Genomic DNA, 17,212 nt, shown 5'->3' with positions numbered 1-17,212 from the left:
GCCTTACCACTGAAGGCAAAAAAAAAAGAAAGAAAGAGAATTCAGAAGAGAGTGGCCCAAGGGCCAGGCCGTTTTTAAGATATCTCCGGCATCCACTTGGAGGCCTCTAAGTGGCAACCAGTCAAAGCGGCCCTGCCCCGGGAGATGCGGTTCACACTGGCCTCTTGGAGGCAGGGTCGGGGCGACGGGCGGGATTGGGCCTGTGCTAGCATTTGGGTTCTGCCCTATGGCGAATTCTCTTCCAGGGCCTTTCCAGCAGCCCTAGCGAAGTCAAGGCACCCTGGCCGCCAGTGGCCGCGCGGTGCCGACTCGCCAGCCTGCTGGCAGTTTGAGGGCAAACAGAAACCCTGGCTGTGGCCGCTGCCGCGGGGTCAGGCTGCCCCAGCTAACCCAGCGGGCCGTGGCGTGTGCTTAGCCTCACGTCGGGGGGGTGTGTGGCTGCGCGGGCGTGTGTGAGTGTGGTAGGGGGAGGGGGCCCTTCGAGCTGCTCCATCCGTCCGTTTTATTAGGGACACATTAATCTATAATCAAATACACCTCATAAAATTTTTATTGAAAGGCATAATATCATTACAGAGGTCTTCCACCTGTTTTAAACAACACGACAAGCTGTGAGAGATCGTGTGTGTGGGTCTGTGTAGGGGCGGGGGTGGGTTTGGATAGCGAGAAGAGGCACAGGGAGAAGAACTCCCCTCGGGCGCCAGGGGGCCGACTCTGAAGGCTCGGCTGCTTGGGGCCGCACCGGCTGTGCGCGACCCCGGCTGCTCCCGGCTCTGGCCAAGCTCTCGGTGAGCCCAGGACGCTCAGCCGGTAGCTGGGAGCCTAGGCGCTGGAGAGGCAGCGCTAGAACCGACTGCAAGGCTGAGGGCGGCAAAAAAAGAGGTGAACAAATAGTCCCAACGCCTCCTCCAGCTTCAGTCGGGCGTGTGGTCCCAAGTAGTTGCGGGCCTGGCCAAGCCAGGCCGGGCCAAGTCCAGCGCACAAGGCCAGGGCCCGCGGGCTCTAATTGCGGCGCTTATGTTGATGATGATTTTTTTTTTTTTTTAAATCACAGCAGCCCCCAGTTTAGCGGACTGATTTACTCCTGGTATTGGTAAATATGATCACGTGGGCCGCGCGACCAATGGTGGAGGCTGCAGCCTGCGAACTAGTCGGCGGCTCCGGCGCCGGCCGGGAGCGACGCCGCGGCGGGCAGTGTAACCTTGGGTGGGAGCGCACGGCGCCTCAAAATGTCCTCCAGTGGCACCCTCAGCAACTACTACGTGGACTCGCTCATAGGCCATGAGGGCGACGAGGTGTTCGCCGCGCGCTTCGGACCTCCTGGGCCCGGCGCGCAGGGCAGGCCCGCAGGTGTGGCCGACAGCCCAGCCGCCGCCGCCGCCGAGTTTGCCTCGTGTAGTTTTGCCCCCAAATCGGCCGTGTTCTCCGCCTCGTGGTCCGCGGTGCCCGCCCAGCCCCCAGCGGCGGCGGCGATGAGTGGCCTCTACCACCCGTACGTGCCCCCGCCGCCCCTGGCCGCCGCTGCCTCCGAGCCTGGCCGCTATATGCGTTCGTGGATGGAACCGCTGCCCGGCTTCCCGGGCGGCGCGGGCGGCGGCGGCAGCGGCGGCGGAGGCGGCGGTGGTCCGGGCCCTGGTCCCAGCCCTGGCTCAGGCGGCCCACCCAACAGGCGCCACTACGGGATTAAGCCTGAAACCGGAGCGGCCCCGACCCCCACCGCCGCCACCTCCACCTCCTCTTCCACTTCCTCGTCTTCCTCCTCCAAACAGACTGAGTGCTCCGTGGCCCGGGAGTCCCAGGGGAGCGGCGGCCCCGAGTTCTCGTGCAACTCGTTCCTACGGGACAAGGCGGCAGCGGCAGCTGGGAGAACCCGGCCTGGGGCAGGGATCGGGACCGGGACAGCGTCGGAGCCCTCGGCTTGCAGCGACCACCCGAGCCCAGGCTGCCCGCTGAAGGAAGAAGAGAAACAGCATCCGCAGCCGCCACAACAGCAACTTGACCCAAGTAAGTGCAAAAGAAATTGCCCCCTGATTTATTGCTGAAACCTGTAAGGCTCGAATGTGCAAAACTGATAGTTTTACTAACCTATAAAAACGTCTAGACGCCTACCTTAGCTTAGGCGAGCAACACACATCCATAAAAAAGCTTCCCATAACCACCTACTCTGGGCGCGCGGTTTGTACGGTAAACAGAGCGCAGGCATTAAGGCTTTTTATGATAATTCCCCAAGTTGTGAAAAGCGACCATCCTTGGTGAAATTAATTTAACGACCTCTCTCTCCAACCCTGTCGTCTCTCCCTGCCTGCCCTCCGCCCCTCGCTCCCCGTCTCCAAACCCCCCTCTTCATAGACAACCCTGCCGCAAACTGGATCCACGCTCGCTCCACCCGGAAAAAGCGCTGTCCCTACACCAAATACCAGACGCTGGAGCTGGAGAAGGAATTCCTCTTCAACATGTACCTCACCCGGGACCGGCGCTACGAGGTGGCGAGGATTCTGAACCTCACAGAGAGACAAGTCAAAATCTGGTTTCAGAATCGTAGGATGAAAATGAAAAAGCTGAGCAAGGAGAAATGCCCCAAAGGAGACTGACCCCGGGCGGCGCCGGCTGGACCGCTCTGCTTTGCAAAGGCAGTGCGGTTTTGTTTTGTTTTGTTTTCTTTGTGGGTGCTTGATTTCCAGAAACTCTCCAGCGATTTGGATATTTCATCCCCTTTTCTAGGTAGAAATGACTGTGTGGTTGGTCTCTGTGAGGTATTTCGGGGGACTATTTGCTCGCTTATGTGTTGGAGAAACCAAGTGGCTTTGGGGTTTTGCCCTGTACCGCGCCCTCTCTTTCCTACCCCGTTGGTTCCTTAGGAAATGCTGTATTTTGTGAGTGCACGCTGGCTTGAGCAGCCTTCTCCTTTGTAAATGTCCTCCATGTTTCTGAAAATTGCTGTAGTTTAGCTCCCAGCGCTGCTCAAGCTGGGGCCACGCGTGCCCCACTTCCCCGAATGAAGGCAGAGCAACAGTGCGGAGGCTCGCCGAGGCCTGGCCGGGTAGCCCACCGGTTATGAAAGCCCTTTCTTCAGGGAGCACGCGGGCCCTCAACTGAGACCTGGAAGGAGGCAGAAAGAGGAGCCCGGGGCCTCGGGTGGGCTGGGGGGTTATTCTCAGTGTACTGGTGGCGCTGCTGTCTCCAGCTCATGTGGCCCTCCCGGTTTCTGCCTGAGGACCAGTTGTAAACGTTACCGCTTTTTACCAATAAATGCTGACCTGAACAAACAGAGCCCAGACGCTGGCCCTGAACACTGTGTGCCTGCTTTCTCTGTCTCTCTGCGAAATATCACTCTCACGGGACTTCTCCCCCATCCCTGGGAGGGAGACACTGCTAAAAATCCAGAGTCCTCGCACCTGAGTGGTCCCTCTGATGTGCCTCGGAGTCTCCTTTTGTGTGGGAAGACCCAGTCTAGAGCACGGCCCCTAGGTGCGAGTGGCAGCCCGTTTATCCCCCAGCGTGTTTCCTCAGCAAACCCTGCCCTGGATCCAATGTCAGCCTCGCAGTAGTGCCCAGAGGAACCCAGGGGCCCCAGAAACCAGGCACCCTCTTGCTGAGGCATTGGCACACCGTACCCCAAGTCTCCCTCTGATCATTTAGTCCCAGCCATCCACCCCCACTCTCTCCAAACGAGGGAAAGGCAACTCTGCACTCTCGAGCAACTTCTCCAGCTCGGCAGGTCTGGCTGGCTACGGGAGTGCTGAGCGGTCAGACTGTGAGATTTCGCCCCTCCCCACAGAAGCCCCAAAGTGACCTTAGCAGATCAAAATGGTCAAGGCTCTTCTCCCCAGTTACCCCCACCCACAGCCCCTCCCCCATCCAGTTTCTGTGAGCGGTTAGCCCCCAGCTTGGCCCTTCTGAGGGCCGCATTCAGAGGCTAAAATGAAGGTCATTGTAAGCGAGAGTTCGGGCCCAGCACAGCTTTTGTGGGCAAGAGAGGCGGAGGCGCCGGGCAGCCTGGGCTAGGCGGAAGGCGGGAGAGGTGGGGGGACGATGGCAGAGTTTGGGGGTTCATGATAAAAGAGGGGAAAGGGGGGCTGGGAGGGAAAGCCAAGGCCCAGATCCGGCAGAAGGTGCTGCATACCCCCGCCCCTGCGACCAACCCGATACCTAGGGCTCTTTGAAAACAGGAAGAGCCAAGGTGTCATAAAGCCATCGAGCTGGCGAGACGTCTGGAGGTAATGAGTTTACGACAGGCCCGGCGCTTCGCTTTGAAACCATCTCATTTTGATGTTTGTGTTTGTAGGAGGAAAGGAAAATGCAGACAAAACTGGGTCTTAAAATCTGGACAATAAAATATAAACAAGACTGCGTTGGACCAAGAAGACAGGGGCTTGGGAGGCCCCGGTGAAGTGTGAGCACCTAGGAAATTGAAATGGGGGTGGGTATGAAGGAGGAGATGATGTATTTTTGATTTTTAAAATGGTTTGGTTATTAGAATTAGCCTACAGTGGGTGGCTCTTTATAATATTTGATTGTGGCTGTAGTCTAGCTTGTTTGTTTTGTTTTTTTTTAATCAGCTTCTTATTTGGGGGTGGGAGAGTTAGTGATCTTGGGTCATTTACTCAGGCCCAGGGTTTCTCAGCCACATGGTTTGCGGCAAAAGATGAACTTACTTAAATGCCTTTTACGAAAATATCTGGCCCTGGACTCCAAACTTCATAGCAAAAATATCGTTGGAAATTATATCTATTTGCTTATAGAAAATACAATAGTTACTGCTGAATTGGAGGAAAGCGTTTTTGAAAATGAGAAAAAAAGATTAACCTCACAGAAAACATCTAAGCTGATTAAAATCTTTGCTTTAAAAAAAAAATTCAAATGGAATGCTTAGTTAATTCATTTTATTCTGTGACTTTTGATATAAATTTAAAGCCTCATTTATGGTGCATAGATGTTCTAATAAACACAGCCCAACAGGGCCTTTCCAGACAACTACTCGAGATCTAGCAAAAAAACCTTTAATTTGGTTTCTATAAGCCTCCCCACCCTTGCCCAGCGAAATGGGCCTGAAGCATTAAAATTACAAATTTAAAATAGCAAATATTCATTCATGATTCAACACTAACAATTTTAAAAGAAAAAAATAACTTCTATGATTTCTTAGTTTTTGCCTGGCCCTTCTGGGTGAATATCCTGTTGCAATTGAGATTTAGAAAGTTGTGATTTTTGATAAATCTAGTTCATCCTCCTATAGTTATGGGTTACTGTAGAATGGGGACCTACTGTCTGGCAAAAGAAAAACCGGAAATTTTTGAAAAATATACTACTAGAAGCTCTTGGGAGCACAGGTATCTTTGGCATTCAGGAGCCCCTGTTTGCTGTAGCTGACTTTTTGACAAACAAAAGGATGAAGCATCATAAGTGTTAGCGATCCAAGCCGCAAACTAAAGAACAAGATTAGAATTGGTTTGAGTACAATAAAGGGAAGTTAAGCTCTGTCGACTCTAGGTGGCATTTGGCCACTAGAGAGCGCCGTTGCTCCACTTTGTGATCTCGTAAAGCAGGAGTTGTACAGTGGAGGAAGGTTTTGATTAGGAATATTTACAATCGTATTTTAAATTTCAAATTAGGATAAACTTAACAAAAAAAAAGAAGCAATGTGCACTATTAAATTCTGCAGCCATATTTTTTCTGTATAAAATTTTGGTTTAGTCAGGATTTCAGAAAATTTAGACTATGGCACAGCTGAAACTATATAATACGTTATGGTAAGTTAATGCATTCAATCAAAATAGAAGCTTGTAAAAGCATAGATCTTTATTTGCGAAGTTAATCGCGCTCTTTTTCCATTCAGATTATAAACAAAATGCTTGAAAGAAAAACTAAGTGTTTTGTCCCAAGAGGAAACTTGTTGTAATAACATTTTTTTAATTAGGCCAGAATGTGTAGAAATGAATTTTGTAGTATGTATTTCTTTTTCATCCACAGGAATTACACAGTTCTAGATGGTGCTTTGCATTATTAAGATCTGGGCTCACTCTTCTTTTCCCCCAATTTCAAACCCCACTCTTTTATCGAGTGTTTAAATGCGCGTGCCGCGCGCGCACACGCATAAAACACAGCCCAAACGGTGAAATAAAAAAAGGCACAATTACAAAGTTAGTTCCAAGGTTTTGTTGAAAATAATACTCTTTTAATTGGATTTAGGCAAGACTGAAATACAAATCGTTAACTGTCAGAATCTGTTCGTTCGCCTTAGGATTTAAAGGAAGTTTTACCTGGAGATAACCCGCAGAAAACAAACACTCAAAACACCCCCTACCTTCCACCAGCCCCGCAACAAATCTCCTACACTCTACTAATTTAAAAATTAAATAAAGCATGCCTTTTTCACCTGGAGCTTTATTAGCAATCCGTTTATCTTAACCATTTCCATCCATTCCCTATAAAAATAATTGAAAGAGTCTTATCTTGTTATGCCTTTCCATTTCGACCTTATTTTCTCCATTTGCAAAATATAACACGCAGTCCACTCGGACTGACCTCAGGATCGCACTCACAGGCTGGGGCGTACTTGAAATCACTCGCCTGCTGCGCCTTTGGGGGCTATCTGAGATTTTTAGACATTTGTATTTGGCGTGAAAAGCCGTCATAGTGTGTTTCAGCGTTAGCGGTGGAACCCTGGATGGACTCAGGGCGTGTTTTCCAGGCTGGTTCCCAAGGCCGGTGTGCCTGGCGCCCTTACAACAGTGGATTATCACCCAAAGGAAAGGGGCTCGATCACGCAAAAAGTCCAAGAAAAAGGCCAAGTAGGCAAGGGAAAACTCACTCAACAGAGACCTATTACAGTTATTGGACATTAAAACGAGAGTAGAGAAGGGATAAATATGTGGAGGAGAGAGGGCTGTCTGTGGTGTAACGCCAAGCGGCTTTAGAGAGAGCTTCAAACTCAGGAATATTTTGCTGATTCACATTCGACTTGCTCACATGAGTCGGGACGTTTCTCTTCCCCTCGCTCACAAGTTAAGATGAACCTTCTTTTTCCTTTTGAAAACTTACTAACTTTTAAAGCAGAGCCCAGCGCCTGTTCTCTGCAGTAATTACACAGGTTTGGCGGATGAACTAGAATCCTTAGCGTGAGATGGACGCCTCCTGCAGCTGCCTAGAACCGGAGGGATCCGAACACAGGCATGGAGGTTTGGGGGGGTGGGGGAGAGGAGCTCAGGGAGTCGGCCCCCGCCCCGTGCTCTGTCTGGGGCCACCGCCTGCCCTGGTTCGCTTCGTACCAGGGCTGAGACCCGGGAGCCGCGCGTCCTGCCTGAGGAAATAACACGCACCCCAGCATGAGTCCTCCTTCCCGCCTTGAAACATTTCTGTCCGCTTTTCTATTTACTTCCTCAGCAATGCTAATGCCTCCCTCCCCACATTCTTCAGCCTCCCCCCTGCGCCCGGTGCTGACGTCTATCAAGGGTGAAATGATGGAAACTATATTCATGGGCATGATTTCCATTAAATATCAATTAACCTAGGAGCCTCAGCCAGGCGTGCAGTGCGTCAAGGGTAAATGTACATCTCATTTCCACAAGGCCCGCTCGGCTGGAAAAGGCTTAGATTCGCTTTGATAATGCCAGGTTTGGGGGTCACCCTTGTGGCCTTGTATCAAACCATTTGGATGGACCCAACCCTTAAAGTTCGGTCCAGCCCCTCTACACTGCTTGCCCTGTGCTCTGGGTTGCGCCCGAGTGTCTAGAGGTGCAAAAGCCAGAGGCAACTTCTGCGGGATTGCTCCAGGAGCCGAGGGAGGTAGTAATTTACTCTGCAGCCTCCTGGGAGTGGCCTCCTCACACCCCCTCCACCACCACCACCACCACCAAGTGTAAGGTACTGACGCGCCCCCGCCCTGCTGGCCGCAGCCCACATTCCCTGGCCCCACGGGCACAGCGAGCCCTTGGCGGTGCGGCTTTATGGGCCCCCTTTAAGGCCGGCGGAGGCATCTCCCGACGAGCGTGAGGCGCCCCGTCGGGAACATTGGTGTCGCCTCCGCACGGATCCCTCCGCGCGGTTATCTCGCCCCCATCTCGCTCCCTCTCCGCGCAGTGGCGTGGTGCGAAAATGCCTCGCCGGTGCGCACCGGGGCGGCAGCCTCGGCGGCGGCGGCGGCGGCGAGAACAGTGGGAGGGGGCCGTGAGGGGGGGCGAGGTGAGAGGTGGCGGGCAGAGGGTGTTTTTTTTCTTTTCCCTCCAGAGTGGGGGTTTGTAAACCGAAGCCAAAGAGTGTCCCCGTGGGCCGGGCGCACTTTTTTCTTGTCCCTATGCGCACAGGGCCGCCTGCTGCCTGAGAGGAAACTGAAGGCAGCAGGGCAGGTCACCCGGGGCGTCGGCGATTATATTGCGGCCGAGCCGGCGCGCGCTGGGAGAGGCCAGGCGGGCGGTGAGCGTGGGGGCTGGGTAAGGCCCCAAGCCCCGCGAGGGAGGCGACGCGAGGCCAAGGCGGCAAGCGCGAGACCCGGGCATGAGCGCCCAGTATCCCAGCGCCTGCGGCTGCTGAGGCTGAGAGGCAACGCGCGGGCGGCAGCAGCAACGTAACCCGGCGGCCCCAGCGGCGCAAGCAGCCGCCCCAGAGGCCCCCGCGGCAGTGCGGCCGCGCTGAGGCGCGCTCCCTGTCTGCTCCGCGCCGCCCGCCTGCCCGGGGCCGCCCTACCTCGGTCGCCGGCTGCCGCCGCCGCCCCGATGAGCTCGTACTTCGTGAACCCGCTGTACTCCAAGTACAAGGCGGCGGCCGCAGCGGCAGCGGCGGCGGCAAGCGAGGCCATCAATCCCACTTACTACGACTGTCACTTCGCGCCTGAGGTCGGCGGCCGCCACGCCGCCGCCCTGCAGCTCTATGGCAACAGCGCCGCCGGCTTCCCGCACGCGCCCCCGCAGGCGCACGCGCACCCGCACCCATCGCCACCGCCCGCCGGGCCTGGTTGCGGTGGTGGGGGCGGCCCGGGTCCCGGCCAGGACTACTTCCACCCCGGCGGGGGCAGCCCGGCTGCAGCCTACCAAGCCGTCCCCCCTCCTCCTCCGCATCCTCCGCCTCCCCCCTGCGGCGGGATTGCCTGTCACCGGGAGCCCGCGAAGTTTTACGGATACGATAACTTACAGAGACAGCCGATTTTTACGACCCAGCAAGAGGCCGAGCTGGTACAATATCCTGACTGTAAATCGTCCAGTGGTAATATTGGCGAGGACCCAGACCACTTAAATCAGAGCTCGTCTCCTTCTCAAATGTTTCCCTGGATGAGACCACAAGGTTGGGATGCAAGTTTTTTGTTGTTTTTTTTTTTTTTTTTTTTAAGCGGGGACAGGGGAAGAAATCGTTCACGTTCTAGCTTTAAAACTCCCTTTTCTTCTCCCTCTCCTACTTCTTGCACAGCTACAGTGGCTGTTGTTCATAAAGTAATACAGACTCTTTCCTCCCTGAAGGTAGAAACCACGTAAAGATGATGGGCACAGAGTAACTATGACGACCTTCACTCTGTCTCTTGCTTGTATATTCTGTATATACCAGAGCTAAAGAGAGTTATATATATTCCATCCTTTAGACTCATTCCAGAAACCTCCAGCAATCTGCAGAGGCACCGTTACATTTTTAAGACGTTTATTTCTCTCTCTCTTTCTCTTTTTTTGGTTTTAATCAGCAGCTCCTGGTAGACGAAGAGGAAGACAAACCTACAGTCGTTTCCAAACCCTAGAGCTGGAAAAGGAATTCCTTTTTAACCCTTACCTGACCAGAAAGAGAAGAATCGAGGTTTCCCATGCCTTAGCTCTCACGGAGAGACAGGTAAAAATCTGGTTCCAGAACAGGAGAATGAAATGGAAAAAGGAGAACAACAAGGACAAATTCCCGGTTTCCCGACAGGAGGTGAAGGATGGGGAAACTAAAAAGGAAGCCCAAGCGTTGGAGGAAGACAGAGCTGAAGGCCCGACGAATTAAATTCTACCTTTAAAATTTTATCATAGACTATTAAAGCTAATGATCAACATATGCTGGTGGACATCACCTATTTTCTTTGTCCGAAAGACTTTACCTATATTTCAAGCTACCTTCATGTCACTGCTCTTGAGATTTCTGCGCTTTGAGAGGGATTTTTTTAAAAAGTTTCTAGTATTTCATAGAAGCAGTCCTTGAGCTGTCTTATGTGAGGGAGATTTGATACTGACCTTGTAGCGACATTTTTATAATGGTAGTTTTCAATGTCTGAGCTGGTGATTTGCCTCAACAACGTAAACTTCCTAATGATTAGCACTAAATAATTGAACGTAAAATGCTTTATTAATCAAACAAGTGCACTTGAACATTTTAAATCTTTTCTTTATGGTGAGTAAATTAAAAGAAGTCTATTAATTTTTTTAAAAAATTATGCCTGCAAAATATTTACTTTATTTTATTTGATTAAAATGTATTATTTATGTTTTTTTCTTTCTGCTTTTATAATAATGGTTCGGGTGCTTTTTGTTTACTCCTAAAAGGTTTCTTTCTAAATGTAGAATCTCTGGGAAAAGTTTGGGCCAAATATTTGAAAAGCACATGTTAGTTGAAGAGTGTAGTCCTGGCTCTGCAGCTTCCTTAAACTTGAGGAATGTTGGGCCAGTGACAAGTTTCAGGGCAATGTCAAAGTTGACATTTAATAACTTTTCTATAGTCTATACAAATTATGGCAATTTAATTAGAGTGAATGAATACTTGAAAAGCTAATTATAACATTTTCATTCATTAACTTTTCACTCTGGCAAGTTGCTCTGTGGAATGCCTCTCCTTTCTCAACTTGCTTTCATTTTGAACTGCGTTTGGTATTGTCTGAAACTGCTAAGTCTCTAGGCTGTAGCCACTGCTGTGATTCCAGTTTTTGAGTAGGTGCCATATTTATTTGTATTCCCTTCACTCTATTTGCACACCCATTTTGAGCCAACTTGCTGTGTGCGTTTCAGATGTCGGTTGGTACGTCCGTCCTCTGTTGTTCTCCAGGATGGTCTCACCCTTTTGAAACAAGCCTTGAGAGCAAATGCAGAAAAATGAGTGTAAACAACCGCTCCAGAACATAGCTAGCTCCTTAATAAAAAAAAAAAAAAAAGAATCTTTTTCTAGAGCTAGTGTCTTTGAGCGCCGCAAATAACCCTTTTCCTGAGTTGGGAAGGATTACCTGGGCTCACACAAAGGCAATGTTCTGTTAAAGCTTCTATTTGATTTTTTTTTTAAAAAAAGAGGGGGTTACATGCACTCATACTATAAAAATAAATAAATACATGTAGGGGAGGGGGCGCTCGCTCTCTTTCATCCCAGAGAGGACTGGCTAGGCTATCCTAGCTTCATCTTGCTCTAAGTAACCTTGCTAAGGTACTGTGAAAGCTTTGAACTTCACAGAGGACTCGAATCAACCCAGAGTCCAGGTTACACCACAGCTTATTCCGCGGAGTCTGCATTGATGCTGGGTTTGGGGATCTGTTATTAACAAGATATCCATTTTCCATACCAGGCTGCTCCTGCAGCTGCCATTTTATGAGAGAAGAGGAGGGGGAAGAGGGGAGGGCGACAATAGGAGAAATTCAAGTAAACTAACATTTCTCCCAGTAAAAGGGAAAGCATCTTTATCAGATAGACATTGAAGAGCTCTCTGCTTTTTCTAAGTGTGTTTATAAAGACGTATATTTTAATTTCTAGACTGGCATTTATTGCAAAGGTAAGAAAATGGAATCCTGTAGTATAAGGCCTAGATCACCCCCTCAGGCATTGGTGGACCAGGGGAATGTTGGTACTGATCAGGCCAGAAGCAAAGCACCACCTGACTTTCTATCCAAGGAAGAGGCAGTAGCTATGGCATTTGTTGACCTGAGCCAGGAAAGACAATTTTAAGTCACATGTGGCTCAGGGCTTAAGAAACATTTGCATGAGAGGAGACAGCTGCAAACGTGCATGCTGGATTTGGAAACGTTTTGCTCTGTGTGCTGCCTGAGCCTCTGCTGTTGGCTGATACAGAGCAAGGATGCCAAGTGCCGAAAAGTGTGGCTAGGGAACAGCCTGGGGGCGGGGGAATAACTTGGCTAAAGACTGGTGCTGGCTAAATTTCAGCTGCCCTCCTCCATTTAAGGGACTCCTCTATTAGCAAAATTTGTTGTCTCATTCAAGAATACTCCCCAAATATCACTTTTAGAGCCACCGATTTGGGCAAGACTATCAGTGGGGGACCTTGTACATGACGGATGTGGAAATCAAGGAAGGAAGGGGAGGTAAAAATGTCCTTGTTTCCTCTGCGTTCTGTGTCGTTCTATAAATGCTGTACCTTCTGGCCTCATCATCCTTCTAACCGCATGGTAAAATCATAGCTCGTGTACAGAAAAAGACTGCTGCAATTACTGGTGTATTTGAGAGTATTTGTACGTATACAAATTTGGTAATTTTTGGTATATATTTGGTGGATTTGTACATATACATAGATTGCACGTGTGCACAAAGTGTTGGTCATAAATGTTTCCTTTTGTAGCTGAGAAAAGCATAGATTTGTCTCCAAATAAAGAGCTCGTGGAATTACACATCACACACAGTCATCACCTTTTCCTCACGGTGGCTAGAAACCCCCCATCTTGGTGTTTCGTGCAGACAGACTCAAAGTGACAAGTGTAGAAGATACCCTTGTAATTGGCTCAAATCTGTAAATATCCGAGGGTTGCAGGCAACAAACAAGAAAACATTTTTGCTACAGAAATTTGCATAAACCTTCAGAAAACCCTTTGCAAACCCAAACAACTGCTTCTCTACCCTGGACTGCTTAGGGAATCTGCTTAGAGAGGTCTGTAAACTGTTTAGAGAAAAATAGGACCCTTTAATGTTAACACTGAATGAAAGAACCAAGCCTTCTAAGTGATTTAGTTTCTCTGTTTGCAAGGACCAGAAACAAAAGAGGGTGTAGGTCTCAATGGTTCCTAGAGAAAAGTCAGTTCAAGGACTGCCATTTTGTGAGTTCCCATTTTGTGAGGTTCCACAAAGCCCAGTATATCCCTTACCTCTGCACAGGGTGGAGTGGTGGTGGTGGTGGTGCAAATATGGCTGCCTTTTCAGCGCAAAGAGTCTTTTTCCAGCCTTTCTTTCCCAAGCTGAAAAGGAGGGTCATAAAGCTCTGCTTTTATCTGGGTAGAGGAAAATTGACAATTGAGATTATGTCTCAGAAAATTTTAGAATTGAACAATCTGTTCAATTCCCCATGTATTGACCAGTGCCAAGCGTTCTAGTTTGGGAGGGCCCAACAACTTGCCCCATTTTCTTGTATAATGAAAAACATTGTTTTATTATTCTTCAATGCAGAAGATATTGCTGTTTCACATCCAAGCTTGTGTCCTCTGCTTCCCCTGTGTTTACTGAAAACTTGGGCATCTAAGGGTGGATAGGGGTAGAGAGAGGACATTTTAATGGACCCTGGCTGCTGCTAAGATTCCCTCCAACAAAGTTAAAACCCACTGACTTTCACTAGAAAGAATATGACTTTTGCTGACAGATGGCAACAGAAGTCCCTTAATCAGAAACATCCAAGGTCATCGGAACTTTTTCAAGGAATACAAATGACCTGTTCCAGAGGGTACTATGCACTTCCTGCTTAAGTCCACATCCACTTAGGTACTTATTAGGTGTGAGGATGTTAATAGCGGAGAACTTACACATAAACACCCAATGCAAATATTTATAAACGTATTACTAGAAGTCTAAAGACAGTGTCCTTGAAAGGATGGGGAGAGGACTTACCTCTTTTAGGCGGGTTCTGAAGCCTAGATGGCCATGCCCATGCATTAATGATGTAGGGACTGTTGGGGCCAGCCAAGGACATTTACTTTCAGTGGAGATTCACTGGAGCAGCTCCTATCAGTAGTGCGAAGGGAATGTGACTCCTGCTTTTGAAGAAAAATGACTTTTTTTTCCCCAAGGGTGAAACTGAGGAGTTGCTCTTTTTCCTGAATAAATGAAGTCTCTCCTCTTCTATATTGAATTGAGCAGGTTTTTCGATGGACAAATACTTGGGCAAGAGGGGAGAAACCAGAATTAAATTCCATAGAAATAATTGCACTTAGGGGAGACTTAAAGCAAGAGGTGTCAGAGGGGGTCCAGAAAGATTCCTTCTCTTCTAACCCAGAACTGCCCAGGAGGATGTTTCTGCCAAAATAAAGGCCAGGTATTGGGAGCTCAAACTGCTATCTTGGAGTAGTTGACAAGTACCTAAAACCATTTCCAGCCTTTGAGCTGGTTGGCGACACTCCTACCGCAGAAATTACCCCAAATGGGAAGGACCCCAATTAATATTGGAGAGGGATTAGGGAGGAGAGCACTCTATTTCTTGGCCTGCAGATCCTAGGTTTTCTGTGCAAGATCACTGATGCTGGCTTGCCAGATGAGAGGGGCAAACCCTCCAGAAAATGCTTGGCTGCCTCCCAGAGCGGGCCTTTTTTTGTCAGGAGAGGGGAGGAGAAGCCCAGTGCCCCCAGTAAGAGGAGACTTGGAGAGAAGTGACTGCCAGGATCACCAATCCAAGCACCAGTACACCGCACTAATTTTCCCTCTAACACAGTGTCAAATTGAGCAGAGGTTTAGCGCCAAGACAAAAAAATGGGAAAAAAAAGAAAAGAAAATCCTAGAAAAGGAGAGAGAGCGCGCGAGCGAGCGCGGGCGAGAGTCAGGAACCATGGAGGCAAAAGAGGCAGAAACAGCAGAGGAGACCGGCTTAGAGGAAGAAGAGGAGGGAGGAAGAGGGGAGGGAAAGAGGGAGAGAAAGAGCGAGGTAGAGAACAGGAGAGGAAAGAGAAGAAAAAACATGGCGCTTGCGAGCTGTACGTGCAAAATCCGCAAGGAATTGCAGTAAATTCCTTTTTGTTTGAAGAAAATTTACAACTTGGTAATAGACCTTTTTATGACCTATTTGCGGTTGTCATTGGCTGCGGCTGGTCATGTGCAGGCGCCGCTCGCCTTCACGGCCTTTTTCCTGATTTCCCAGGCGAATTTCCCCCCGCATTCTGCCTTCCTAGAGCCTCACCCCCTCTTTTTCTAATCTTTGTCTCTGCAGAGGTGGGATACACTCGCCGGCTGCGGGAGTGCGGGGTCCGCGGCGGCTTCAGCTCCCTCCCGGCGCCCAACTTGGCCCCACCGCCGCTCCGCTCTCGCCGCGCCGCAGCGGCCTCAGGAGCGGGTGGGGAGTCCAGCGGGCGGGAGAGCCCGGAAGGAGCCCCAGGCGCCGAGGCCCCCGCTGGCGCCGACACCGCCTGCCGGGAGCAGCGAGCCGGCTCCGGGTGCCGTAGCCGCGCGGTTCCCACGTGGCTCCTTCTCCGACATGAGCGGGTCTCTGCCGCCCAGAGTGCGCGTAGCGCGGCAGCGCCTAATGGATTACAGCAGCGGCCCCGGCCGACCCATGCCTCCAGCTTAGCAGCCTCTGGGTAAGAGTCGCGCCCACCCCGTGCCCCCTTACCCTTTCCCCGAACCTGGAGGTGGCTGTCTGCGACCCCTGCTTCCTAAACACTCCATCTTTAAGTGGTGTACCCGGGGGTCCCAGGTAAGGTCAGGCCGAGATCAGAAGCCAAAGGGAAGCCCCACTTCCTCTGGAGGTTCTGAGAGGTGGATAGCAGCATACAGGATCCCACTGCCTGGATCGAGAGCCCCTCAATCCCCACCCTGGGAAGAGTATGTAGTTCCTGGACGTCTCAGCTTTGCCGGAGGGTCCCTAAAGGCACTCTGTTCTATACAGCAGTGTTCTGCGGTTTGTCTGAGGTCAGAGGTACTTGGGAGGCAAACAGGTGTTTTTTGAGGGTTGGGGCTTGGGTGGGGGTGGGGTGGATTCTGTGTTCTCAGGATATGCTTCGTTTGTTAATCCAGGCTTTGGTTGGGTGATACTGACTAATTTCTAGGGTTTATGGTTTATTGGGCCTTGTGTATGAGAAGGAATTATATATATTTTAAACCGTTTCTCTAGTTCTTAGTTAATTTTCGTAACAACTCAAGAAAGGTCCCTCCCACGTCTAATAATCTGAAAGGTAAATTTGGATTATTTTATGTCAAAAAATGGATGCATGTTTCGGGAGGTTATAGTATCAGAAAATCTGGTGCAGGTTTTGTGAAAAAACCAATTAGATATTTAAGAAATGTATAGCACGTCTAAGTTCAAACATCGCGTCTGTTTTTTATTTGCCAGGGTAGGAAAAGGGTAGATATTTTGCTCTCTACATGTACTGTCGTGTTGTGGTGAGCATGTGTGTGTTGCCTACAAATCAATATTATATAGTAACATTTTGCCCTCTACTTCAAAATTACTGAACCAAAACATTATGAGTCAAAATAAAATCCTTTGCAGAAAAAATAATGATATTTTCTCCCACTGATTTTGAATGGTACTTGAGGATATAGTTCTCAAATCCTATTGCCTATTTACTCATGGACACGTTGTGAAATATTAAAACATTTGGACAATCTGCCGCATTGCGGATGGCGTGGACCTGCACATGGCCGTGTATAGTCTCTAAAGCACTCAGTTGCGAAATCTAACTTAATGTTCCCCCAAATAGTCCAGCATAACCGTGTTGGCCGTAAAGCATTTCTCAACAATAAATGACATCTTTGTAGAAAGGTATTTTTAGTAATTAACGATGGAATCATGCTCGTTTCAAAATGGAGGGCCACGATTTGTGGCCAGTTGATGTCTGTGGATCACTAATTATGATCACTCACAAATAAGAAACTGATTTTTAAATTTGTAGTGTTTGTATTTTGTGACTCATTCTCTACTATGGTACAATGTCTGTTTAGATCATTCTTTCATATTGGTAAAAGCATTACCTATTGAAAAGCAAGCCCCTGGTCCGGGGCTCTTAGGCCCTCCCTCTGGCAACTCCAGAGCCTAAAGAGCCCCTAGGTCGGCTGTGCCCAGGTTGGGGGTGGGGAGGAGCTGAGGCCATTATAGCCAAGCCTTGATATTCAGAGCTTCCGTCGCTTTTCCCTGAGTTCGGTGGCTGAGTGCGCCCAAGTGACTAGGAACCTGGGCGGGCTGCAGGTCCCATTACGCAGCAGAGGGTGATGTCATGGGCAGATAGATATGGAGGACTGAAGGGCTCTTTGTAAGCTCCTGTGGTAGCATTAAGAGCTTACTGGAACTAAATGGTAGATTGCATCCAAGAGAATAAATAATCTGTGAATCACACTTGAACTCAGGCCACTTAGTCCA

General features: G+C 49.6%; 3 protein-coding genes and 1 long non-coding RNA gene across 11 annotated transcripts in view; 3 read left to right on the top strand and 1 right to left on the bottom strand.

Annotated features, from left to right (window-relative positions):
• Positions 1-1,054: 1,054 nt before the first annotated feature.
• Positions 1,055-3,290, top strand: HOXD9 (homeobox D9). Its single transcript, XM_011357134.2, has 2 exons — positions 1,055-2,004; positions 2,350-3,290. Exons 1-2 carry the CDS (start codon positions 1,230-1,232, stop codon positions 2,589-2,591), a joined length of 1,017 nt encoding a protein of 338 aa, XP_011355436.1. The 5' UTR covers positions 1,055-1,229; the 3' UTR covers positions 2,592-3,290.
• Positions 3,291-7,217: 3,927 nt separating this feature from the next.
• On the top strand, positions 7,218-12,559 carry HOXD8 (homeobox D8). 2 transcript variants are annotated; one of them, XM_011357104.2, is made up of 2 exons: positions 7,218-9,276; positions 9,668-12,559. In XM_011357104.2, the coding sequence occupies exons 1-2, from the start codon at positions 8,712-8,714 to the stop codon at positions 9,958-9,960; spliced, it is 858 nt and encodes a 285-aa protein (XP_011355406.1). In that variant the 5' UTR covers positions 7,218-8,711; the 3' UTR covers positions 9,961-12,559. The 2 variants fall into 2 exon arrangements, with proteins under 2 accessions (XP_011355406.1, XP_011355395.1); XM_011357093.2 differs by having other exon boundaries at positions 7,237-9,276; positions 9,665-12,559.
• LOC105290112 lies at positions 10,871-15,686 on the bottom strand. Of its 5 annotated transcripts, none has more exons than XR_002779763.1 (4): positions 15,669-15,686; positions 13,759-14,026; positions 13,026-13,148; positions 10,871-11,018 (listed from the first exon to the last, which is right to left on the bottom strand). It is a non-coding gene; the product is annotated as an uncharacterized LOC105290112 (long non-coding RNA). The 5 variants fall into 5 exon arrangements; XR_895719.2 differs by lacking the exon at positions 15,669-15,686 and adding an exon at positions 15,480-15,620; XR_895717.2 differs by lacking the exon at positions 15,669-15,686 and adding an exon at positions 15,467-15,619.
• Positions 15,298-17,212, top strand: part of HOXD4 (homeobox D4) — a 28,936-nt gene continuing 27,021 nt past the window's right edge. For 2 of the 3 annotated variants that reach the window (XM_023529330.1, XM_023529326.1), the window contains exon 1: positions 15,300-15,434. The gene's annotated coding sequence lies outside the window, so the exon portion shown is untranslated. Of the gene's footprint in view, positions 15,435-17,212 lie in introns of all 3 variants that reach the window. The other variant, XM_023529300.1, reaches the window with a different exon arrangement.

This window comes from Pteropus vampyrus, unplaced genomic scaffold (genome assembly GCF_000151845.1).
Source record: "Pteropus vampyrus isolate Shadow unplaced genomic scaffold, Pvam_2.0 Scaffold2, whole genome shotgun sequence".
Lineage (NCBI taxonomy): Eukaryota > Metazoa > Chordata > Mammalia > Chiroptera > Pteropodidae > Pteropus > Pteropus vampyrus.
This window is presented reverse-complemented; position numbering and strand designations above follow the sequence as displayed.